Genomic DNA, 26,920 nt, shown 5'->3' with positions numbered 1-26,920 from the left:
TCCTGCCTGAAATTTCAAATCTGCGGCTGGGTGCAAAAATATTCAGTCGAACAACAGTTCCCTCCAACCAGATGCAGCTGCTGTTCAGGTATTCTGACAGTCGCTGATGCTGGCTATCCAGGTACAATAGGCTCAGGGGAAGTTTCGTCCATCTACGCTGCATAAAAACCTACAGTTATTGATCAAGGATCATTTATTAATCGATAAATAATAATAGACGGATCTATATCTTTAGGGACTAGTTATTTGTAAGGATCAGTTCTGTGAACCCTTTTCATTCCTCACAGATTGGGATTTCTACCATCTTCTCTTGGGTGATATCAGCCAGAGTGTTGCGGATTCCATTCTGTCACCTTGAAGAATATGCCACAGTGTCCCATGAATGTCAGTCTCTCTCCGGTTACACATACCAAGGACAGGGATGCTATATTTACCCGGGTGGGAAAAGGTCAGGGGTTGTCCCTGAAGGTCAGCGGGATTCAGTATATGCCGGGACAGCTGCCTTTATAAGCCACCCAGTGCAGTCAGTGCGGTCACTCAGAGCCGAGTCATCGACGTACCTGTCCGCTTCCGCTGAGCACCCAGGTAAGGGGACCGTCCTAGAATGGGGGGGGGGGGGCATTTCATATGGAGGGGGTCCTTGTGTTCCCCACTAACACAAGATCACATTCATAGGAGAAATTTGTATTTATTTATTTTATCTTTTTAGTTTCATTGTATCTTTTTTAGTTTATCTTTTTAATTTTATTGTATTTTTAAAAAAATGTTATCTTTTAGTTTTTATTGTTTCTTTTTTATTTTGTCTTCTTATTTTCATTGTATCTTTTTATGTTATCTTTTTTGTTTCATTGTATCTTTTTTAATGTTATCTTTTTTTTTTTGTTTCATTGTATCTTTTTTATGTTATCTTTTTTGTTTCATTGTATTTTTTTTACTTTTTTTTTATTGTATCTTTTTAATTTTATTGTATTTTTAAAAAAATGTTATCTTTTTATTTTTATTGTTTCTTTTTTATTTTGTCTTCTTATTTTCATTGTATCTTTTTTATGTTATCTTTTTTGTTTCATTGTATCTTTTTTATGTTATCTTTTTTGTTTCATTGTATCTTTTTTACTTTATCCTTTTTTTTTTTTATTGTATCTTTCATTTTTACTTTATCTTTTACTTCGGCTTAATTTCTATGGCTTTGCCCATTGGATTTATTATTTTCATATCATTTTTTTTATTGTAATTATTCCTGTTTTTCTTGCTTACCATACTTAGAATAATAACACATAAATGAGGTAGTGATTACCTTCTGGGAACAGAGAAGGAAGAAAACCTTCCCTGATTATATAATGTGAAGATTCCATGATTGGTACAAAGTTTCTCTTCCGGGAGATGATCAGGATTTTAGAATAATGAATGTTCTCCATATTAGTAATGCTTGTTACAGACTTCCTATTTGTACATAATTAAGCTGGCCATACAATAATAGATTTTCGAACAACCAAAAATTCTTTAGATATATTGATGACGTTGATGAATGTCGTTCGAAAACTTTTTTTGCTTTTTACATTTGTTTTTAAAATGAATGTAATTTCCCGAACGAAAGCAATATTAAAAATGTCACATTTTTGTCATCACTGTAGAGAAATGGTAACATCAATTTGACCCCACTAATGATTAGAAAATCGAACAATTGTTCTTCCAGTGAACAATTTCAAACAAAATTCGACTAGTGTATGGCCAGTTTTATTCATTACATACAGATGCTTTAAAGGGTGTTGTGGGTGACAGTTCCTCTGAGGGCCATATAGGACTTGTGCATCAGGTTACACGCATTTCTGCACCCAGGGGTGGACTGACCATTTGGAAACTCGGGCACTGCCCGAGGGCCCGGGGTCAGTAGGGGGCCCCATGAGATGCCCCTGGTACCTTTTTCATAGGCTTTTTTGAATTTGGGCAAGGACACAGGGGCCCCATGATCCTCTATTGCCCGGGGGCCTCATGAGTTGTCAGTCCGCCCCTGACTGCGCCACTCATTTTGATTGGCGCTCCAACACGCGAAGGCACTGCAGTGTGGCACAGCACGTCGTAGTATCTTGTGGTGCATTGCATTATAAAGTTTGTGATGATTTTTGGGAAATTTTGGTGTGTTGGCAGCCTACTACCCTCAATAGGCTGCCTTAAAGCAACGCACGTCAAACAAACACAAAATGAGGGGCAAAATCTGATTGGCTGGGAAGCAGCTCCAATTGTGCACTGGTTTTCTTTCCATTGAGTTGAACCAACCGCAGTGAGTGCGTATCGAAAATTCCCGGTAGATTTCCTTTAACCGCTTCCGTGCCGCTGTATAGCAGAAGTACTGCTACAGGGCGGCATGGCCACGCAAAATCAGATATATATGTGATTTTACAGTTCTGGGTAGGAGGCGCCTGCACGCTGCCATTTGCGGCCTCGGCTGTCAATCATCGAGTTCTGGCCGGTTGATTCCTTGCTGGCACCCAGTGATCGCCAAGTATCTCCAACAGGGGAGAGACCTGTGTATAAACAATACAGAGCTCTCTCCTGTCAGCTCCTGCACACTGCTTTGTATGGCTCTGCATAGCACAGCTATACAAAGCAGTGTGCTTACAGTGTAAAGCACACACACAGCACACACTGAAACAGTACACAGTTAACCCTTCCCACATGGAAGAAAAATATATTTGAAATACTACAATTTTGGCCATATTCAATATATGTCAACATTATTACTAATATTATTATACAGGATTTATATAGTTTGCTCAGCACTTTACAATATAAAGGGAGACAATACAGCAACAATACAGTTCAATACAAGAGGGATAGGAGCGCCCTGCTCATTGGAATACATATATATATATTCTCTGCATGGTGAAATGTGTTTTTTATATATTATAAAATATATGAACAATATTTTTAAAAATATATATTTTTTTTCAAATGTATTCTTCAGATTTTTTTAACATATAAAAAAGTCATTTTAACATATACTTTTACATATATTTGTAAATGCATTAAAAAAATGTAGATTGAATGCATTTTTAAAGACATACAGTATATTTTCAAAAATATTTTTCAGAGATTTTATAATAAAAAGACATTTTAACATACAGTATATATATATATATTTATTGAAATATATTTTGAAATATATTGAATATGGCCAAAGTTGTAGTATTTCAAATATATGTAAATATATTAGGGAAGAATATTTTTAAAATATATTTCAAATAATTTTTCTTCCATGTGGGTCTGATCACCCCAGATGTTAACCCCTTTCTTCCCAGTGCCATTAGTACAGTGTCAGTTCTTTTTATTAGCACCGATCACTGTATTGGTGTCATTGGGGATGTCAGTGACACCAAGTCAGTTCCCCCCAGTGTCAGAATGCCCATTGTAGTCCTGCAGTCCCGCTATAAGTCGCTGATCGCCGCCATTCCTAGTAAAAAACCCCCCTAAATTCCAGTATTTATATCGCCATTTGTAGACGCTATAACGTTCACGTACAGGGGCGGACTGACCACTCATGGGGCCCCCGGGCAATAGGGGATCATGGGGCCCCTGTGTCCTTGCCCACACTCAAAGCACACCCAAAAAAGCATTTAAAAAGGTACCAGTGAAATTTCATGGGGCCCCCTACTGACCCCGGGCCCTCTGGCAGTGCCCGAGTTTCCGAATGGTCAGTCCGCCCCTGTTCACGTAAACCAATTAATTTACACATATTAGGATTCTTTTTTTAGCAAAGACACGGAGCAGAATACATTTTGGCCTAAATTTATGACGAAATGTGATTTTTTTGTATTTTTTTTTACTGGACATCTTTAAAAGAAAAAAGTCAAAAATACTGGGTTTTTTTTTTTCAAAATTGTTGGTCTTTTTTTGTTTATAGCGCAGAAAATTAAAAACACACAGGCGATCAAATACCACCGAAAGAAACCTCTATTGTGAGGAAAGGACGTAAATTTCATTTGGGTGCAGCATTGCATGACTGCGCAATTGTCAGTTAAAGTAATGACGCACCATATCGCAAAAAATGGCTTGGTCAGGAGGGGGGGTGAATCCTCTGGAGGGCAAGGGGTTAAATCTCGCTTGTTGTGTTTATTTTACATACCCGTCTGGTTGCCCCATTGGCCGTTCTCCTGAACCTCCTTATCATACTGACAATGTGATCAGTTCAGGGAAAGGCTGATGCTGCAACAAGTGGCTTGCATTTTTTATGGGATGCAGACTCACCCACACGGGTCATGTGCTCTGGGGTGTAATGTGAACATGCGGTGCCGTGCGTTGCGGTGCGTTGGAGTTCTTGCTTTTTAAAATTGCTTATACAATTCTATAGTGCAGCAGTGTGTTGAGACGCATTGACCTGCATGGTAACCCACATGGAAGAAAAATATATTTGAATGAAATATATTTGAAATATATTCTTCCCAAATAAATTGACAACTAGTCGAAATGCTACAATTTTGGCCGTATTCAATATATTTAAAGAAATATATATATATATATATATATATATATATATATATATATACACCATGTTGAAATGCATTTTTTATATATTACAAAATATATGAAAAGTATTTGTAAAAAAATATATATTTTTTAATATATTCTTCAGAATTTTTTTAACATATAAAAAAAGTAATTTTAACATATATTTTTACATATGTTTATAGTGTGTTGAGACGCATTGACCTGCATGGTAACCCACATGAAAGAAAAATATATTTGAAATATATTCTTCCCAAATAAACTGACATATATTCTAAATGCTACAATTTTGGCCATATTCAATATATTTAAAGAAATATATATATATATATATATATTTATATATATATATATATATACTGCATGTTGAAATGCATTTTTTATATATTACAAAATATATGAAAAATATTTGTAAAATAAAATATATTTTTTAATATATTCCTCAGAATTTTTTTACATATAAAAAAAGTAATTTTAACATATATTTTTACATATATTTGTAAATGCATAACAAACATGTAAATTTGTATTTTTAAAGATGTACAGTATATTTGAAATTTAAAAAAAAAAAATGTTTCATATATTTTGTAACTGGACATCAGCAACTGGAAGGTGAATGATGGGAGAAGAACATTCTCAGGTCATTTTTAAATCTAACATTTTCATATTTTTTTAATTCATCTTGAATGATCGGATTCTACAAATGGGACTTGGCGGTCCCCAGAGGGTTAATATCATAACACCGAATCTGTTGATTCCAGGGAGTGAGCCCATTAAACATTGCCCCCCCCCTGCCCCCACCCCCAATTGTTCACACTGCTTGTGTTTGCATTGACCAGTTATGTGGGGTGAGCAAGCGAGCGGGACCAACAGGCGGGACCAACGGGCGACTGGCCAGACACCTGGGCTGGGTGCTAAACCAACTGCGCCCTTCAGATCACATCCCGCCGCTCCCGGGGCTTCTATCATATAATTTGTTATCAAACTGACATCTAAAATCCCCACTTCAGACAAAATTATTCTTTTTTGTTGGTTTTGGATGGAGCTGGGAAGGATTACAACCTCTGGCAAGTTAAAGCGGAGTTCCCGCCAATGCGATTTATAGTGCTTTTTGCAGAAACGCTCTACAGTCCATTTAACATGGTTTCCTATGGGGCACATTCACATCGATGCTTTTTTGAGCTGCTGCGTTTTTGGAAAGGGTCGGGGACTTTTTTAAACGCTAAAAGATGTGTTTTTTCTACAATAGAGTTCAATGGAAAATCTGCTGACATGCATGGTAGTGCGTTTTTGCCGCATTTTGCGCTTTGCATTTTTTATTCTGCCCAGGAAGAAAAACAATTCCACTTAAAAAAAAAAAAAAAAGCTGAATGAGGTAAAAAACACATAAGAAATGCATTAAAACAAGTGTCAAAAATTCAAAACAAACAAACAAATGGACAAAAAGCAAATTGCGCAGGTGTGAATGGGGCCTATATACACTTTCATGTTACATGAAAACAGAGGTGCCCAGGAGCACTAGAGAGATTGCAGTATTCACCTACACCTTGTCTACAGCTCACCACCTCCCACTTATATGGTGGATGTTCTCAGTAGTCTTCCCCTGGACTCCGCATTCACTATATCCGCTCTCCCCGGACCCTGCATTCACTATATCCGCTCTCCCGGATCCCGCATTCACTATATCCGCTCTCCCCGGACCCCGCATTCACTATATCCGCTCTCCCGGATCCCGCATTCACTATATCCACTCTCCCCGGACCCTGCATTCACTATATCCACTCTCCCCGGACCCTGCATTCACTATATCCGCTCTCCCCGGATCCCGCATTCACTGTATCCGCTCTCCCCGGACCCCGCATTCACTATATCTGCTCTCCCCGGACCCTGCATTCACTATATCTGGTCTCCCCGGACCCTGCATTCACTATATCCGCTCTCCCCGGACCCTGCATTCACTATATCCGCTCTCCCCAGACCCCGCATTCACTATATCCGCTCTCCCCGGACCCCGCATTCACTATATCCGCTCTCCCCGGATCCCGCATTCACTATATCCACTCTCCCCGGACCCCGCATTCACTATATCCGCTCTCCCCGGACCCCGCATTCACTATATCCGCTCTCCCCGGACCCTGCATTCACTATATCCGCTCTCCTCGGACCCTGCATTCACTATATCTGGTCTCGCCGGACCCCGCATTCACTGTATCCGCTCTCCCCGGACCCCGCATTCACTATATCTGCTCTCCCCGGACCCTGCATTCACTATATCTGGTCTCCCCAGACCCTGCATTCACTATATCTGGTCTCCCCAGACCCTGCATTCACTATATCTGGTCTCGCCGGACCCCGCATTCACTGTATCCGCTCTCCCCGAACCCCGCATTCACTATATCTGCTCTCCCCAGACCCTGCATTCACTATATCTGGTCTCCCCGGACCCTGCATTCACTATATCCGCTCTCTCCGGACCCTGAATTCACTATATCCGCTCTCCCCGGACCCTGCATTCACTATATCCGCTCTCCCCGGACCCTGCATTCACTATATCCGCTCTCCCCAGACCCCGCATTCACTATATCCGCTCTCCCCGGACCCTGCATTCACTATATCTGGTCTCCCCGGACCCCGCATTCACTATATCCGCTCTCCCCGGACCCTGCATTCACTATATCTGGTCTCCCCGGACCCTGCATTCACTATATCTGGTCTCCCCGGACCCTGCATTCACTATATCCGCTCTCCCCGGACCCTGCATTCACTATATCTGGTCTCCCCAGACCCTGCATTCACTATATCCGGTCTCCCCGGACCCCGCATTCACTATATCCGCTCTCCCCGGACCCTGCATTCACTATATCCGCTCTCCCCGGACCCCGTATTCACTATATCCAGTCTCTTTGCGATGAAAAAATCCCTGACCCTTTCCAAAAATCGCACTGGGTGAAAATGCGGAGACATGAACCTGTCCCATAGAAAATCATGTTAAATGGACTGCTGTGCGTTTCTGCAAAATGCTGCCGAAAAAAGCATAGGTGTGAATCTGGGGTAATTCAGTACAATGCAGGCCATACATGGGTCGAATTCCGAATGATTTTTCGTCTGAAAATTGAAAACGTTGTTCACTCGGTAATCCGATGGTGCCATCATTGATTTCGAAAATCGGCCGACCGAGTCATGAAGTTCATCCCATATAACAGGCAAAACTTCTGTTCCTTCCAGGTCACGGCTCATGACACATATTCTTTTCGGAAAAACGTTTGTGCGATTTGACCATCATTGGGTCAAAAATCGGTCGTTTTTCACAAATTTTACGGCCCAAGACTTTACCATTAATAGGACGTTGCAAAGGGTGAGGACCGCGTGTCAAGTGCAGCAGTCGCATGTTACCCTTGACCACAGAGCGTAGTCTGAGAGATGATTTCTGATTGGCTGTTCTGGGTTACTACACTTTCCTCCTTATGACATCATGGGCGACGTCCACTGCGCTCGCCGTGCCCCTCCCCTCCTTATTTCCTGTCGCTACGTGCAGACGGCGGGGGGGCGTGATCCCCGCACATTCTACGTAGGAGCGTACGTGAGGCGACACACACACTCAGGGGCCCCTGGTTACCGCAATCACATGCTCCTGACATAATTACCTGTCAGACCACCAGGCGCTGGGCTAACCCCTTCACTGCCAGGAAGACTTCAACACACATCAGCCGGCAGAACAGAATATTATTCTTCAGGATTTATATCACGCCGGTAGTGTGCTCAGCACGTTACACTGTTAAGGGCCGGTTCACACTCCATGCATTTCAGTTGCTTTTTTTTCTGCATCCAAAACGCACAGAAAGTAGGTTAGACGGTTGTCAATGTCAAAGTTCACATCAGGGCTTGCAGTTCCAGTGAGTTCCGGATGCAGAAAAAAAGTAGAACAGGCTGCACTTTTTTCTGCACAGAACTGAACTGGAAAGCGGTAAAACGCAAAACAAATGCACCGGATTGCAGCACAACGCATTAAAAATGTACTCAAATGCACGTGTGCCTATTTAAATTGAAGAAAAATGGGGAAAAAGTTTACTGGATTGCATCAAAAACGCACCACAACGCATCAAAAATGCACTGGAATGCACATGTCCCTATTTAAATTGAAGAAAAAAGGGGGAGGGGGGTAAATGAACTGAAATGCATAAAAAAAGCACCAGAATGCACCAAAACGTATAAAAAATTCACTGGAATGTATATAGTACCTGAAATAAATTAATTAATTAACTGGAACGCATCAAAAATGCCCGGAACGCACCAGAACGCCTCAAACATTCACTGGAATCTACGTCTCTATTTAAACTGAAGAAAAAGAGAGGGGAAAAATGAACTGAAATGCATAAAAAATGCATTGGAACACGAAAAATGCACCGGAACGCGACAAAATTGTGTCAAAAACGCGAACGCAATAACACATCCAGAACACATCTGGACTGCATTTCTGTGGTGTGAACCGGCCCCAAGGGAGACAGAACAGTTACAAGACAGTTCAATGCAGGAGGAATCAGAGGCTCTGCTCCTAATGCAGGCTATAGACAAGTTGTTTATTGGCTGAATTTTCGTCCGCACAAAAAATCGGCCGATATTCACGCCATTAGTGGGGCCGGCCCGTCGGCCGTTTTTTTGCGGATCTTCTCATTTATTTTTATCGGTAATGCTGGAAAATCCACAAAAAAACGGCCATTTTTCGTGGACATGGGTGGCACTGGCAGCATCGGCAATGGCAACGACCGATTTATCGCTTATCAGACGATAATTCGGTCGAAAAATGTCCGTCTATGGCCTGCCTAATGCAGGCCATAGATGGTTCGAAAACCGTCCGTTTTAAAAAAAAAAAAAAAATCGGTCGTTCAATAGGCCAACGTTACCACCAACGGTAAAAAAAAAACGTCCGATTTTCGTCCCGTCTATGGCCGGCATTTAATTACTTCTTTCCCTGCAGAGAGCTCCGCTATTATATTTGACATGAAAAAGGATTATGGTTGCAACAATGTATCCATTTGTATCCATTTGTATCCATTTCGGATACAGATGTTTTTATTCGGATACAAATGGATACATTTGTTGCAACCGCAATACTTTTCATATAAAATATAATAGCGGACTGGAATTCTTCTTCTTTTTCTCTTTTTCTTCTTTTTCTTCTTCTTGCAGGTCACGGCTCATGCGCAGATTATTTATCGGTAAAAAGATCGGCTAATTTGCCCATCAATGCCGCGAAAATCGCCCGATTGGCAAAATCGGCCGATTTTTTCCCAAGTTTACCGATTAAAAAAATGTGACCAATTAACCCATTAACTGTGCGAAAATTTTATTTTTGGACGAAAAAACAGCTGATTTTCAAAGCATCTATGGCTGCATAACAGCTTAAAATCATTTTTTTTTATAGTCTGCTGATTCCTCAGCCCCCCCTCGTCTGTCGGTCTCCCACCTCTTCCCTTAATCCCGCTGACCGAAGCAGATTCTTGGCGCAGTTGTCTAATCCCACAACACAAGGCGCAGCGACCCGTCCGGACGGTTCTCATTGTTCCCTTTCCAAATGCCTCGGGGGGTCCTTTTTCTGCCTGAGACTCGATGGTCAAACCCTCTTTTCCAAAATCCAGCCTGAGCTGTAGCTGCTCGGCGTGGGTCACTGTCATGTCTGTTAGTCACAATGTACGTATCTGCTATGCGGGGCTCACAAGTCATACATACAAAGAGATACAAAGAGATACAAAGAGATACAAAGTAACTCAAAGTTATAAATATCACCCTTAGGCAGGCCATAGATGGGCCGAATTTTCGGCTGATAAACGAAAAATCGGTCGTTGCCGATGATGCCACCCATGTCCACGAAAAACGGCTGTTTTTCGCCGATTTCCCAGCATGACCGATAAAAATAAATGAGATCCGCGAAAAACGGCTGCCGGGCTGGCCCCACTAACGGCGTGATTATCGGCCGATTTTTCGTGCGGACGAAAATTCGGCCAATAAACGACCCCTCTATGGCATGCATAACTCAAAGTTACCAATATCACCCTTACACCCCGGTCACATCAAAACCGACTTTGAAATCGAGCGACTTACAGTGAAGTCGCACGATTTCAAAGTCGGGTGACATGCCGATTTCAGGTGCGATTTGCAAGACATCCGACACATATCAGCGCGGTTCTGACTTGGGCGGAGCCATACTGATTTCTAAAGTAGTACATGCAATCAGGGGCGGACTGACAACTCATGGGGCCCCCGGGCAATTGGGGATCATGGGGCCCCTGTGTCCTTGCCCACACTCACAACACACCCAAAAAACCCTATAAAAGGTACCAGGGGCATTTTATGGGGCCCCCTTCTGACCCCGGGCCCTTGGGGAGTGCCCGAGTGCTCGAATGGTCAGTCCGCCCCTGCATGCAATACTTTTGTTGCGATTTGCATAGCCATTTGTGTCAGATGTCTTGGAAATCACAACTGAAATCAGCGGGTCCCCCGACTTTGAAATCGTGCGACTTCACTGTAAATCGCATGATTTCAAAATCGGTTTTGATGTGACTGGGGGCTTAATCACATGGTACCGCAGCACGTTTTTTAAAAGTGGCACATGCGCTACTTTTTTTTGTGCAGTCTGGTACAGTTTGCAGCCCATTCAAATAATTGAGCTGCAAATTTCCACCGAATGGGAACTTGCAGGAATCGCACAGAATGCAGTGCGCATTCCTGTGTGATTCAGCCCGGGTTCACACTGATGCGGTGCAGAATTTGCAGCGTTTTCTGTGCGAATTCCGCACCGCATCAGAATCGCACCCCGTTCATGCAAACCGCTGCGGGTGTGTATGTTAACAACACTCAGAAAGCGGTCCGCAAAACGCGGTGCGATGTGCAGAATCGGATCTCATAGGTGTGCATACCCGTCTGATCCGATTCTAGTGCGGACCCAAAAAAGGGTGCTGCACCTTTTTGGTGCGGGTGCGGTGCGATTAGATCCACAAAGGTACGGCTCCGATCGCACCGCACACAAATCGCATGTGATTGGCAGGGAATGTGGTGCGGTTCCTGTGCGAATCACATGCCATAGACCGCACCGCATGAGTGTGAACCCGGGCTCAAGCAGAACTAAAGGCACTCTACTTAGGACGTCACTTTTTTTAAAACCGCACTGAATCCGCACCGCCACTGCCGTACTGAATCCGCACCGCCACTGCCGTACCGAATCCGCACCGCCACTGCCGTACCGAATCCGCACTGCCACTGCCGTACCGAATCCGCACCGCCACTGCCGTACCGAATCCGCACCGCCACTGCCGTACTGAATCCGCACCACCACTGCCGTACTGAATCCGCACCGCCACTGCCGTACTGAATCCGCACTGCCACTGCCGTACGGAATCCGCAATGCCACTGTCGTACCGAATCCGCACCGCCACTGCCGTACTGAATCTGCACCGCCACTGCCGTACCGAATCCGCACCGCCACTGCCGTACTGAATCCGCACCGCCACTGCCGTACCGAATCCGCACCGCCACTGCCGCACTGAATCTGCACCGCCACTGCCGTACTGAATCCGCAATGCCACTGCCGTACCGAATCCGCACCGCCACTGCCGTACCGAATCCGCACCACCACTGCCGTACTGAATCCGCAATGCCACTGCAGTACCGAATCCGCACCGCCACTGCCGTACCGAATCCGCACCACCACTGCCGTACTGAATCCGCAATGCCACTGCCGTACCGAATCCGCAATGCCACTGCCGTACCGAATCCGCACCACCACTGCCGTACTGAATCCGCAATGCCACTGCCGTACTGAATCCGCACCGCCACTGCCGTACTGAATCCGCACCACCACTGCCGTACTGAATCCGCAATGCCACTGCCGTACCGAATCCGCACCACCACTGCCGTACTGAATCCGCAATGCCACTGTCGTACTGAATCCGCACCGCCACTGCCGTACTGAATCCGCACCGCCACTGCCGTACCGAATCCGCACCACCACTGCTGTACTGAATCCGCAATGCCACTGCCGTACTGATTTTCATTGCAGAAGAGACATTGCATGTTCCTTCTGCGATAATAGCCTGCCTGCTGTAAAATGCAACATTAAATTCAGTCTGTAGATGCAAGAAAGCATGCTTGCTGTGGGACCTAAGGATCCTCTGCATTGTGTAAAAAGGCTGTTTGATCCCGGGATAAGTAACACTTTTAAAAAAAATGTAGCTAAATCCAACAACAAAAAATATTATTTATTGCAGCTTTTCAGTCCTTAGATGTGGTGACTACACTAGTTTTTTTTTTTCAAGCATTTATATTTATGTACAGAAACCATCTGTTTATCCTGCCAGAATTCCAGTGTCCTTGTAACCTCCTGTGCTCTGAATATCAAACAATGTTATCAGCTTTCCCAGCTATCTGAACTACAAAACATGCCTCCTATGGAGAACAGAAGATGGGAGTACCATGTGAAGTCCTGCCCTAGGGTGACAACACTGCCCCTACATAGAAACAGTAGACTGAGCGTTGTCACCCTAGGACAGGAAGTGTGTTAATGTCAGGATCTCCAGGTGAAAATAAAAGTAAAACATCCTGAAAACAACAGAAAACGAACGCAGCCACCACATCTAAGGACTGGTAAGCGGCAGCACATTACATTTAATTGTTGGATTTTGATACACTGTAGATGAAGTATACTGCATGGATGTGACATTTCGTTGCTGGTACAAGGCCAGAAGTTTGGTCTGCAGTAACTATTTTCTGGCCCGCGCTCTCCGACACACCGGCTGGCCCCAGCAGCTGCTCTCGGTAAAGGTCGCGGCTATTTCAGGCGCGGCGTCCCGAGGCTCAGTTACTGTCACCCGACAGCTGCTTAAACATGGACCCCCGTGTGACCCGTGTGACCTACAGACAAGGATGGGGACTCTCTGTACCTTATCCGTCCACACCTGCTGACCCCGTAGGTGGCCCTTGAGGGTTGTTTATGGCTTCTGTCACCCTATATCACTAACATCAGGGCTGACCGATTCTGGCCCTTGAGGGCCAATCAGTGCAAAGAGCAACCAACAAGCAGATATCAAATAGAAGGGAAAATGCAAGCGCTGCGATTTGCTGTAACAACACATTGCAGAGCATGGCAGCCTCACCCCACGCACCTTTGTACATACGCTGTGCCCAGGGGCGGACTGACCATTTGGAAATTCGGGCACTGCCCGAGGGCCCGGGGTCAGTAGGGGGCCCCATGAGATGCCCCTGGTACCTTTTTCATAGACTTTTTTGAGTTTGGGCAAGGACACAGGAGCCCCATGATCCCCTATTGCCCAGGGGCCCCATGAGTTGTCAGTCCGCCCCTGGCTGTGCCAGGGCTTTATTTCTCAGAGAATAAGTACAGAACCTCCCTTTTTTTCTGTCACCCATTGTCTCTGCCCCCTACCCACCCCCAAGCACTGTTCCTTGGTTCCTACCCCCCTACCTACCTCCCAGTACCACCCTTTTGGAGAATACAGAACCAAGTATCATTTTGTGGTGCTAAGTCATTTGTATGGAATGTGTTAATGATGACAAGAAAAGCAATAAAATAGATCTTGTGCAGCCAGTAACAATAGACACCCCAAGCAACAGTGGACCACATGCAACAATAGATCCCCCCAGCAACAATAGACCTCACAGCCACAACAGATCTTCCTGCAGTCAGCATCAATAGGCCCACCTTACTTAACTGTTTGCCTGCAGCCCTATAGCAAAAATACTGCTATAGGGGGGCAGGGCTGCCCAAAATCACACACATATATATATATATATATATGGGGCGCATGTGCCCTACCTGCACCGCCATTGGCGGCTTCAGCTGTCGATCACCGGGTCCCAGCCGGTGATTCCCCGCCGGCACAGGGCGATCACCGAGTATCACTGAGAGGGGGAGAGGTCTGTATATCAACAATACAGATCTCTCCCCTGTCAGCTCCAGCACACTGATTTGTATGGCTCTGCATAACAGAGCCATACAAAGCAGCGTGCTACATAGTAAAACACACACAGCACACAGTTAATCCTTTGATCGCCTCGGATGTTAACCCCTTCCTGCCCAGTGCCATGAGTACAGTGTCAGTGCTTTTTATTAGCATTGATCACTGTATTGGTGTCACTGGGGATGTCAGTGACACCAAGTCAGTTCCCCCCCAGTGTCAGAATGCCAGCCGCAGTCCCGCTGTAAGTCGCTGATCGCCGTCATTACTAGTATAAAAAAAAAAATCCCAGTATATATACCGCCATTTGTAGACGCTATAACTTTCACGTAAACCAATTAATTTACACAGATTGGGATTTTTTTTAGCAAAGAGCAGAATACATTTTGTCCGAAATTTATGACGAAATTTGATTTTAAAATTTTTTTGCTGAATATGTTGAATAGCAAAAAGTCAAAAAGATTTTTTTTCTCAAAATTGTCGGTCTTTTTTTGTTTATAGCGCAAAAAGAAAAAACCACACAGGTGAGCAAATACCACCGAAAGAAAGCTCTATTTGAGGGAAAAAAAAGACGTAAATTTCATTTGGGTGCAGCATTGCATGACCGCGCAATTGTCAGTTAAAGTAATGACGCGCCATATCCCAAAAAATGGCCTGGTAAGGAAGTGGGGAGGGGGGGGGGGGAATCCTCGGGAGGGCAAGTAGATCCCTCCCAGCAACAACTGACTACCCAACACCAACAGCTTTTCTAGAAGTGACGTGAGGATTCCCATTGTATTCTATGGCGCCCCTTCACACTGGAGCATCATACCCAGGGGCGAACTGACCATTTGGAATCTCAGGCACTGCCCAAGGGCCCGGGGTCGGTAGGGGGCCCCATGAGATGCCCCCTGGTACCTTTTTCATAGGCTTTTTTGAGTTTGGGCAAGGACACAGGGGCCCCATGATCCCCTATTGCCCGGGGGCCCCATGAGTTGTCAGTCCGCCCCTGGTCATACCGCTTGGAGCTCGTCACTCAAAGCACAAAAGAGTAGAGGGGCTTTTTTCAGGCTCAGTCGCTTGTTGAACCCGATAAACATCAACTGGAGAACCTGAAAATGCCTTATAATGCACACACCATGCGTTTTTTACACATATTGTTGCCTCTCTTTCTAGTAACCAGCTTGTCGTTGGCTAAAACAACAACACTCAAGCTTGAACACGCCTGAATTAAGCATTAGGAACAAAGCACAAAGGCGCGCTAATAAGCGTCTCAAAGCACGTCTAAACAAGCCCTAAGGGCTCATTCACATGTGCTAAACAGTGATCTGGATTTGAATTCCTCTTCAGAGAGTATTTGACCAGAACCATCTTTAACACAGGGCAAAAGGGGCAGCTGCCCTGGGCCCAGTCATTGCAATGGGGCCCAAACCAGCTACCCCTTGAGCCTGCGCCAGTGGTGGATCTACCAGCAGGCCTGAAACTGGGGGGCGGGGGTGCCACATTACGGAGGGTGCCACCGATGGAGGGCGCTGAGCCACGTGCAGCACGTTTCCAGGGCACCACAGCACGTTGCATCACTCCCTCTGCCCTTCTAACCACACCCACCCCACACTATTACTGCCTATACTGGCAGCTCCCTCCAGGGGCACGCCCCTCTTCTCATGATACTCTTTCTCTGGAGATACTGCAAAACATGGCGACGTGATGTCACGGATGGGTTGTCATTGGTCCGTGGTATGTGGAGGCTGTGGGAGGAGATTGCTGCAACTGTTTGCCGGGGAAGTGGGATGGGTTGAGGGAGGGGCAGGAAATGTAATCTCTACTAACCAATCAGTGAGGATGTGCAGTAACCTTTGGCAGCCAATTAGTGAGCTGTAATAACGTGCTGTTACCTCTGGCAGCCAATCAGTGAGTTGTAAGGATGTGCAGTAACCTCTAGCAACCAATCAGTGAGTGATAATGATACGCACTAACCTCTGGAAGCCAATCAGTGAGTGATAATGATGCGCACTAACCTCTGGCAGCTAATCAGTGAGCAGTAAGGATGTGCAGTAACCTCTAGCAATCAGTGAGTGCTAAGGATGTGCTGTAGCCTCTGGCAGCCAATTAGTGAGCTGTAATGATGTGTTGTAACCTTTGGCAGCCAATCCGTGAGCAGTAAAGATGTGCTGTAACCTCTAGCAACCAATCAGTGAGTGCTAAGGACATGCTGTAACCTCTGGCAGCCAATTAGCAAGCTGTAATGATGTGCTGTAACCTCTGGCAGTCAATCAATGAGCAGTAAGGATGTGTTGTAACCTCTTGCAGCCAATCAGTGAGCAGTAAGGATGTGCAGTAGCCTCTATCAACCAATTAGTGAGTGCTAAGGATGTGCTGTAACCTACGGTAGCCAATCAGTGAGTGGTAATGATGTGCTGTAACCTCTGGCATCCAATTAGTGAACTGTAATGATGTGAATAACTTCTGGCAGCCAATCAGTGAGTGGTAATGATGTGTGGCAACCAATCGCAACCCCTTCCTGATCTGATCAAAACTGATTTTGAGTCTAGCTACTATTTATTGTATGTCTCAGAGCAGGTGGAGAGTAAAACTGCATGGGGGGGGGGGTAAGTAAATGTTTGCCCAGGGTCCAATCAATATTAAAGAGGGTGAGTAGGCAGGGTATCGCCTCCTTGCGGCTTGCCCCTTGATTGGCCCACAAGAGCGACACAACACGCCTGTAGGTCGCTTGCAATGTGTCTCCACTTACTTGAATAGGTTGCATGTGGCGGCTGCTACACCGGGGGGGTTTCATTTCTACCATGAAGCAATGCATTCCTGCCGTGGCATGTACACCCCCCTGGCTGCTCCCTTTGCAGCTAAAGCGGGTAGCGGTTGGGAGGGCGGAGGTAAAATCACAGCCGAATTTTACCACTCCCACCACTAGCCTTAAAAAAGAAAACCAACACAGAGAGCATGTTTGGAATTATTATTCTTTTACAATATATTATATAATGTAACTCAACGCAAACGCATCAAAACCGCATTCAAAACATGTCAATGACGCATCTGAACGCAATAGGAGTGTTAATGGTCATCTTTGGTGCCTAAGGCCGGCCATACATGGGTTGAAAATCGACCGAATGTTTGTCCGAAAATCAGACCTAAGCAGGGGCGGACTGACAACTCATGGGGCCCCTGGGCAATAGGGGATCATGGGGCCCCTGTGTCCTTGCCCAAACTCAAAAAAGCCTATGAAAAAGGTACCAGGGGCATCTCATGGGGCCCCCTACTGACCCCGGGCCCTCGGGCAGTGCCCGAGTTTCCAAATGGTCAGTCCGCCCCTGGACCTAAGAACAGTCGGATGATTTTCGCTCTGTTAGTGGGGTCAATGACACCGGACGATTTTCGCTCTGTTAGTGGGGTCAATGGCACTGGACGATTTTCGCTCTGTTAGTGGGGTCAATGGCACGGGACGATTTTCGCTCTGTTAGTGGGGTCAATGGCACCGGACGATTTTCGCTCTGTTAGTGGGGTCAATGGCACCGGACGATTTTTGCTCTGTTAGCGGGTCAATTGCACCGGACGATTTTCGCTCTGTTAGTGGGGTCAATGGCACCAGCCGATTTTCGCTCTGTTAGTGGGTCAATGGCACCAGCCGATTTTCGCTCTGTTAGTGGGTCAATGGCACCAGACGATTTTCGCTCTGTTAGTGGGTCAATGGAACCGGACGATTTTCGCTCTGTTGGTGGGCTCAATGGCACCGGACGATTTTCACTCTGTTAGTGGGGTCAATGGCACCAGACGATTTTCGCTCTGTTAGTGGGGTCAATGGCACCGGACGATTTTCGATCTGTTAGCGGGTCAATGGCACCGGACGATTTTCGCTCTGTTAGTGGGGTCAATGGCACCGGGCGATTTTCGATCTGTTAGCGGGTCAATGGCACCAGACGATTTTCGCTCTGTTAGTGGGGTCAATGGCACTGGACAATCGCCGCTCTGTTAGTGGGGTCAATGGCACCAGACGATTTTCGCTCTGTTAGTGGGTCAATGGTACCGGACGATTTTCGCTCTGTTGGTGGGGTCAATGGCACCAGACGATTTTCGCTCTGTTAGTGGGGTCAATGGTACCGGACGATTTTCGCTCTGTTAGTGGGGTCCATGGCACCGGCCGATTTTCGCTCTGTTAGCAGGTCAATGGCACTGGACAATCTTCGCTCTGTTAGTGGGGTCAATGGCACCAGACGATTTTCGCTCTGTTAGTGGGTCAATGGTACCGGACGATTTTCGCTCTGTTGGTGGGGTCAATGGCACCAGACGATTTTCGCTCTGTTAGTGGGTCAATGGTACCGGACAATTTTCGCTCTGTTGGTGGGGTCAATGGCACTGGACAATTTTCGCTCTGTTAGTGGGGTCAATGGTACCGGACGATTTTCGATCTGTTAGTGGGGTCAATGGCATCGGACGATTTTCGCTCTGTTAGTGGGGTCAATGGTACCGGACGATTTTCGATCTGTTAGTGGGGTCAATGGCACCGGACGATTTTCGCTCTGTTAGTGGACCCCACTTTTAGTGGGGTCAATGGTACCGGACGATTTTCGATCTGTTAGTGGGGTCAATGGTACCGGACGATTTTCGATCTGTTAGTGGGGTCAATGGCACCGGACGATTTTCGCTCTGTTAGTGGGGTCAATGGTACCGGACGATTTTTGCTCTGTTAGTGGGGTCAATGGCACCGGACGATTTTCGCTCTGTTAGCGGGTCAATGGCACCGGACGATTTTCGCTCTGTTAGCGGGTCAATGGCACCGGACGATTTTTGCTCTGTTAGTGGGGTCAATGGCACCGGACAATTTTCACTCTGTTAGTGGGGTCAATGGCACCGGACGATTTTCGCTCTGTTAGTGCGGTCAATGGTACCGGACGATTTTCGCTCTGTTAGTGGGGTCAATGGCACCGGACGATTTTGATCTGTTAGTGGGGTCAATGGCACCGGACGATTTTCGCTCTGTTAGTGGGGTCAATGTCACCGGACGATTTTCGCTCTGTTAGTGGGGTCAATGGCACCGGACAATTTTCGCTCTGTTAGTGGGGTCAATGGCACCGGACGATTTTCGCTCTGTTAGTGGGGTCAATGGCATCGGACGATTTTCGCTCTGTTAGTGGGGTCAATGGCACCGGACGATTTTCGATCTGTTAGTGGGTCAATGGCACCGGACAATTTTCGATCTGTTAGTGGGGTCAATGGCACCGGACGATTTTCGCTCTGTTAGTGGGGTCAATGGCACCGGACGATTTTCGATCTGTTAGTGGGCCAATGGCACTGGACAATTTTCGCTCTGTTAGTGGGGTCAATGGCACCGGACGATTTTCGCTCTGTTAGTGGGGTCAATGGCACCGGACGATTTTCAATGTGTTAGTGGGGTCAATGGCACTGGACGATTTTCGCTCTGTTAGTGGGTCAATGGCACCGGACGATTTTCAATGTGTTAGTGGGGTCAATGGCACCGGACGATTTTTGCTCTGTTAGTGGGTCAATGGCACCAGACGATTTTCGCTCTGTTGGTGGGGTCAATGGCACCGGACAATTTTCGCTCTGTTAGTGGGGTCAATGGCACCGGACGATTTTTGCTCTGTTAGTGGGTCAATGGCACCGGACGATTTTCGCTCTGTTGGTGGGGTCAATGGCACCGGACGATTTTCGCTCTGTTGGTGGAGTCAATGGCACCGGACGATTTTCGCTCTGTTAGTGGGGTCAATGGCACTGGACGATTTTCGCTCTGTTAGTGGGGTCAATGACACCGGACGATTTTCGATCTGTTAGTGGGGTCAATGGCACCGGACAATTTTCGCTCTGTTAGTGGGGTCAATGGCACCGGACGATTTTCGCTCTGTTAGTGGGGTCAATGGCACCGGACGATTTTCGCTCTGTTAGTGGGGTCAATGGCACCGGACGATTTTCAATGTGTTAGTGGGGTCAATGGCACTGGACGATTTTCGCTCTGTTAGTGGGGTCAATGGCACCGGACGATTTTTGCTCTGTTAGTGGGGTCAATGGCACCGGACGATTTTCGCTCTGTTAGTGAGTCAATGGCACCGGACGATTTTCGCTCTGTTAGTGGGGTCAATGGCACCGGACGATTTTCGCTCTGTTAGTGGGTCAATGGCACCGGACGATTTTCGATCTGTTAGTGGGGTCAATGGCACCGGACGATTTTCGCTCTGTTAGCGGGTCAATGGCACCGGACGATTTTCGCTCTGTTAGTGGGGTCAATGACACCGGACGATTTTCTCTCTGTTAGTGGGGTCAATGGCACCGGACCATTTTCGCTCTGTTAGTGGGGTCAATGGCACCGGACGATTTTCGCTCTGTTAGTGAGTCAATGGCACCGGACGATTTTCGCTCTGTTAGTGGGGTCAATGGCACCGGACGATTTTCGCTCTGTTAGTGGGGTCAATGGCACCGGACGATTTTCGATCTGTTAGTGGGGTCAATGGCACCGGACGATTTTCGATCTGTTAGTGGGGTCAATGGCACCGGACGATTTTCGCTCTGTTAGTGGGGTCAATGGCACCGGACGATTTTCGCTCTGTTAGTGGGGTCAATGGCACCGGACGATTTTCGATCTGTTAGTGGGGTCAATGGCACCGGACGATTTTCGATCTGTTAGTGGGGTCAATGGCACCGGACGATTTTCACTCTGTTAGCGGGTCAATGGCACCGGACGATTTTCGTGGTTCCCCCCCTTTTCGGTGATCAGGCATGTTGGAAAATTTGTGAAAAATGACCGATTTTCGAGTCAATGACGGTCAAATCGTACAATTGTTTTTCCGAAAAGAATATGCGCCATGAGCCGTGACCTGGAAGGAACAGAAGTTTCGCCTGTTATATGGGGTGAACTTTATGACTCGGTCGGCCGATTTTCGAAATCAATGATGGCGCCATCAGATTACCAAGCGAACGACGTTTCCAATTTTTGGACGAAAAATCGTTTAGAATTCGAACCATGTATGGCCTGCATAAGATTGCAATGCACATGGAAACAAGCCCTGTGACAATGTACAACAATGTAACATGTATAGTCTATGAATCAATCTACAACCTGTAATGTGTATTACATTCTATATACAATGTATCATTGGAAGGTTTCCCTCTCCCAGCTCCCTGTATCCGGCGTTGGTGGTATAGTGGTGAGCATAGCTGCCTTCCAAGCCCTGTGACAATGTACAACAATGTAACATGTATAGTCTATGAATCAATCTACAACCTGTAAAGTGTATTACATTCTATATACAATGTATCATTGGAAAGCTTCCCTCTCCCAGCTCCCTGTATCCGGCGTTGGTGGTATAGTGGTGAGCATAGCTGCCTTCCAAGCAGTTGACCCGGGTTCGATTCCCGGCCAACGCAAGAAAGCTTTTTAGATGTTTAACTTCATTAAATTTTCACTTTTATCTTTTTATTTTGTTATTTTTTTTTATTTTTAGCAACAAAATGAAATCTTCTGGCACATTTTATGATATTATTACCCCCCCCCCCCATGTTCCTGAGTATTGCTGTGTACGTTGTCATCAGCAGAGAGTTCTTTAGAAAGCTGGGGATGGTGGGGGGAGGGGGTGTGATGCTCTGCAGGAAATGTGATGCTCTGCAGCCTGGGATGACTGTGCACAGGAAGGAGATGGGGGTGTGTGGCTGGCAGAGATGACTGTATATGTGACATCACAGGGGCTGTGTGCCTGCTGTCACGTCCTTGCTGGGGGACATGGGGGGTCCTCTTGTAGGTGACCTTCATGAAGGTGACACCCAGAGCCCATCACACATATATGACATGACTGGGGGACACAGATCTGATCACAGCAGATGGGTGACCCCCCACAGAGGAATCCCCCTATAGATCCAGAGTCATAGGTCACAAATGATATTGAATGATATCCCCTCCATGGTGCAGTATACAAATGTCAGAGCCATGCCTGGCCTATGGTGGGCTCCAGCAACCCTGGATGACCTTGAGGTGGAGGGAGAAAGGAGCCCTGTGCTGCTGGATGTGAGAGGTCCCTTTAAATGCTGGCCCCGCCCCTCTTCCTGGCTACATGACGTTGTGAATGAGAAGACTGAGATCAGTTCAGAGGAGACCAGGGAGGAGGTGAGAGCTAAGGGGTGATGGGTGGGGGAGGGGAGAAATTAAGGTACTGGATGGGGAGAGGGAAAGAATGGGGGTGCTGGTATTTGGGGAGGAATGGGGGTACTGGATGGGGGGAGGAGTGGGGGTACTGGATGATGGGATGGAAGGAATGGGGGTTTTGGATGGGGGAGGAATTGGGGTACTGCTATGGAGAGGAATGGGAGTTCTGTATGGGGTGGGGGGAGGAATTGGGGTACTGGTATGGAGAGGAATGGAGGTTCTAGATGGGGGAGGGGAGGAATGGGGGTATTGGTATGGAGAGGAATGGGGGTTCTGGATTGGGAAGGAATTGGGGTACTGGTATGGAGAGGAATGGGGGTTCTAGATGGGGGAGGGGAGGAATGGGGGTATTGGTATGGAGAGGAACGGGGGTTCTGGATTGGGAAGGAATTGGGGTACTGGTATGGAGAGGAATGGGGGTTCTAGATGGGGGAGGGGAGGAATGGGGGTATTGGTATGGAGAGGAATGGGGGTTCTGGATTGGGAAGGAATTGGGGTACTGGTATGCAGCAGAATGGAGGTTCTGCTATGGAGAGGAATGGGAGTTCTGTATGGGGTGGGGGGAGGAATTGGGGTACTGGTATAGAGACAAATGGGGGTTCTGGATGGGGGAGGGGAGGATTTGGGGTACTGGTATGAGGGGAGACAGGATCATTGCCTCTAAAGACAGAGAGAAGAGGAGGATATCCATCACACATTGCCCTTTTATAGAATATTAGACAGGATGAGGTCAGGGGATCCCCCAGCATGGAGGGCAGTGACGTCACTGGAGAATGGAGAACGTGATAGGAGTCTGCAGTGCTAGGACTGGGACCTGGTGAAGACTAGGAGGACATCAGAGGAGGAGGGGTAAGGAGGTGATGGGAAGGGAACTGATGTAAGTGGTGAGAAAAGAGTAGGGAGGTATGTGGGGATGGAGAAAGGAGTTGGGGAGGTGGAGGTAGGTGTAGGGAAATGGATGGAGAGAAGACTAAGGAGGTGGGAGATTGATGGAGAGAAGACTAAGGAGGTAGGTTGGGATGGAGAGAGAAGTAGGGAGGTAGGTGAGCAGCAGGGAGTTGGAAAGGTGTGGGGTGGATAGGTGAAGATGGGAGGTAGGTGTTGATGGAGAAAAGAATAGGTAGGTGGGTGATGATGGAGTGAGAGGTAGGTAAGGTAAGGAACAGAAGACTAGGGAGGTAGGTGAGGATGGAGAGAAGACTATGGAGGTAGGTGAGGATGGAGAGAAGACTAGGGAGGTAGGTGAGGATGGAGAGAAGACTAGGGAGGTAGGTGATGATGGAGAGAAGATTGGGAAGGTAGGTGAGGATGAAGAGAAGACTGGGGAGGTAGGTGAGGATGGAGAGAAGACTGGGGAGGTAGGTGAGGATGGAGAGAAGACTGGGGAGGTAGGTGAGGATGGAGAGAAGACTGGGGAGGTAGGTGAGGATGGAGAGAAGACTGGGGAGGTAGGTGAGGATAGAGAGAAGACTGGGGAGGTAGGTGAGGATGGAGAGAAGACTGGGGAGGTAGGTGAGGATGGAGAGAAGACTGGGGAGGTAGGTGAGGATGGAGAGAAGACTGGGGAGGTAGGTGAGGATGGAGAGAAGATTGGGGAGGTAGGTGAGGATGGAGAGAAGACTTGGGAGGTAGGTGAGGATGGAGAGAAGACTGGGGAGGTAGGTGAGGATGGAGAGAAGACTGGGGAGGTAGGTGAGGATGGAGAGAAGACTGGGGAGGTAGGTGAGGATGGAGAGAAGACTGGGGAGGTAGGTGAGGATGGAGAGAAGACTGGGGAGGTAGGTGAGGATGGAGAGAAGACTGGGGAGGTAGGTGAGGATGGAGAGAAGACTGGGGAGGTAGGTGAGGATGGAGAGAAGACTGGGGAGGTAGGTGAGGATGGAGAGAAGACTGGGGAGGTAGGTGAGGATGGAGAGAAGACTGGGGAGGTAGGTGAGGATGGAGAGAAGACTGGGGAGGTAGGTGAGGATGGAGAGAAGACTGGGGAGGTAGGTGAGGATGGAGAGAAGACTGGGGAGGTAGGTGAAGATGGAGAGAAGACTGGGGAGGTAGGTGAGGATGGAGAGAAGACTGGGGAGGTAGGTGAGGATGGAGAGAAGACTGGGGAGGTAGGTGAGGATGGAGAGAAGACTGGGGAGGTAGGTGAGGATGGAGAGAAGACTGGGGAGGTAGGTGAGGATGGAGAGAAGACCGGGGAGGTAGGTGAGGATGGAGAGAAGACCGGGGAGGTAGGTGAGGATGGAGAGAAGACCGGGGAGGTAGGTGGGGATGGAGAGAAGACCGGGGAGGTAGGTGGGGATGGAGAGAAGACCGGGGAGGTAGGTGGGGATGGAGAGAAGACCGGGGAGGTAGGTGGGGATGGAGAGAAGACCGGGGAGGTAGGTGAGGATGGAGAGAAGACCGGGGAGGTAGGTGAGGATGGAGAGAAGACCGGTGAGGTAGGTGAGGATGGAGAGAAGACCGGTGAGGTAGGTGAGGATGGAGAGAAGACCGGTGAGGTAGGTGAGGATGGAGAGAGGTGTAGGGAGGTAGGTTGGGATGGAGAGAGGTGTAGGGAGGTAGGTTGGGATGGAGAGAGGTGTAGGGAGGTAGGTTGGGATGGAGAGAGGTGTAGGGAGGTAGGTTGGGATGGAGAGAGGTGTAGGGAGGTAGGTTGGGATAGAGAGAGGTGTAGGTGAGGATGGAGAGAGGTAGGTTGGGATGGAGAGAGGTGTAGGGAGGTAGGTTGGGATGGAGAGAGGTAGGTTGGGATGGAGAGAGGTGTAGGGAGGTAGGTTGGGATAGAGAGAGGTGTAGGTGAGGATGGAGAGAGGTAGGTTGGGATGGAGAGAGGTGTAGGGAGGTAGGTTGGGATGGAGTAGAGAAGTAGGTGGTAGACAACAATGGAGAAAGCAGTACATCTATTATTGGTGAGCTGTGAAGGTCAGTCATGGCTCATTGATGACCTCTGCTTGGAGGGGGAGGATACAGACAGGAAGGTCATTGATTATTGAGGAGGTCAGACAGCGGGGCAGAGGATGGACATGGGGAACCCTCTGGATGCGGACAGTACTGATGACTGTTTGGGTAGACTCAGTGGGAAGGATGGACCACATACATGGCTAATGATGGAGATGAGGAGGGTTTGCAAATAACTGATGAAGGATTAAACATGATGATGGAGATAGAATAGAAAATCTACTTTGTAAGGACAATATGGGTGTGAATGTTGGAGAAGCGTCCATGTGAATGATCGCAGTGAATGTGTATCTAATTCTGGCATCTCAGAGATTAATAACAGAAGATATGTGGTGCAGACAGAAAATGGTGGGGGCGTGCCTTGAGCTGGCAGGGGTTAATAAATCCACCCCGGCCTCCATGATACTCAGAGGCTCATGCTGGTGTCATGTTCTTCATGGAAGGAAAAAGGTTAACAATGCCATGCAGCCATCATCCCCCCACCATGAGGAGCCCCCTTGTGTGCTCAGTGCTGCCTCCGTCCTCCAGGCCTCAAGGATTCTGCAACTTCCTTTTTGCCTCATCATTTCCGTGAAGAAGGAACGCTCACTATGAGCCATCACTCTCACAAACCGTATTTGTAACCCTTTGAAGGCCATAGCCCGTAGGGTGCCACAGCGGAACCCTTCTCTTGTGGACTTCCAAGGTCTGTGTGTCCTCTGAGTCTCTTCTCTCGGAGGAATTCCCTCCGCTGATGGACAAGCCTATTTTTAGAGTTGCATACTCTGGGTAGGACCTTGCAAAGGGACGGCAACGTGGGACGTCATGCGTAGCAGGCCTTTGTAGGCGCTAGCAGTGCTTGTCAGAGTGCAATAAGGTTTTTTTTTTATTTTGGTGAGGAAGGGGTTAACATAGCCATGCCTAGAGCAGGTATTACTGTATAGGTGTGTCCTGTACGTGCCGCCCCGCCCTGACATTCCCTAGCTTTGTCTTCCACCATTCATTGACTAATCCCGGGTCGCTCTGCTTTATTCCAGAACGCAGCAAAATGCCCACCGAATACCCAGCCTTCACCACCGAGCAGAAGAAGGAGCTCCATGAGATCGCACTGCGTATTGTGGCTACCGGCAAGGGTATCCTGGCTGCCGATGAGTCCACAGGTAAGAGGGCGGTGGGGTCTAGGCGTCATTCTGCAAATCTGTCTTCGGAAATGTTAAAGCTGGGCTCTGGGCAATCCGCTAAATACACTTCTGTGAACCGTCTTCTGAATGAAAGGATTTGTCATTCTGTTTGGCTACTATTGTGATACATACAACTCTGCCAGGCACTGCGCCGCTCTCCCTGTTAAAGCTCAACTCTAGCCAAAACCATTTAT

General features: G+C 47.3%; 1 protein-coding gene and 1 non-coding gene across 2 annotated transcripts in view; both read left to right on the top strand.

Moving 5' to 3' along the window:
• Positions 1-432: 432 nt before the first annotated feature.
• Positions 433-26,920, top strand: part of LOC149427682 (fructose-bisphosphate aldolase A) — a 41,310-nt gene continuing 14,822 nt past the window's right edge. The window contains exons 1-2 of the mRNA XM_089667776.1: positions 433-585; positions 26,583-26,705. Coding sequence (XP_089523902.1) covers positions 26,594-26,705 — 112 coding nt within the window. The 5' untranslated portion in view covers positions 433-585; positions 26,583-26,593. The remainder of the gene's footprint in view (positions 586-26,582; positions 26,706-26,920) is intronic.
• Positions 21,765-21,836, top strand: TRNAG-UCC (transfer RNA glycine (anticodon UCC)). The gene has a single exon. It is a non-coding gene; the product is annotated as a tRNA-Gly (tRNA).

The sequence above is a fragment of the Staurois parvus genome, unplaced genomic scaffold (assembly GCF_062004578.1).
Source record: "Staurois parvus isolate SC_StPar_1 unplaced genomic scaffold, SC_StPar_1.0 ptg003583l, whole genome shotgun sequence".
NCBI lineage: Eukaryota > Metazoa > Chordata > Amphibia > Anura > Ranidae > Staurois > Staurois parvus.
This window is presented reverse-complemented; position numbering and strand designations above follow the sequence as displayed.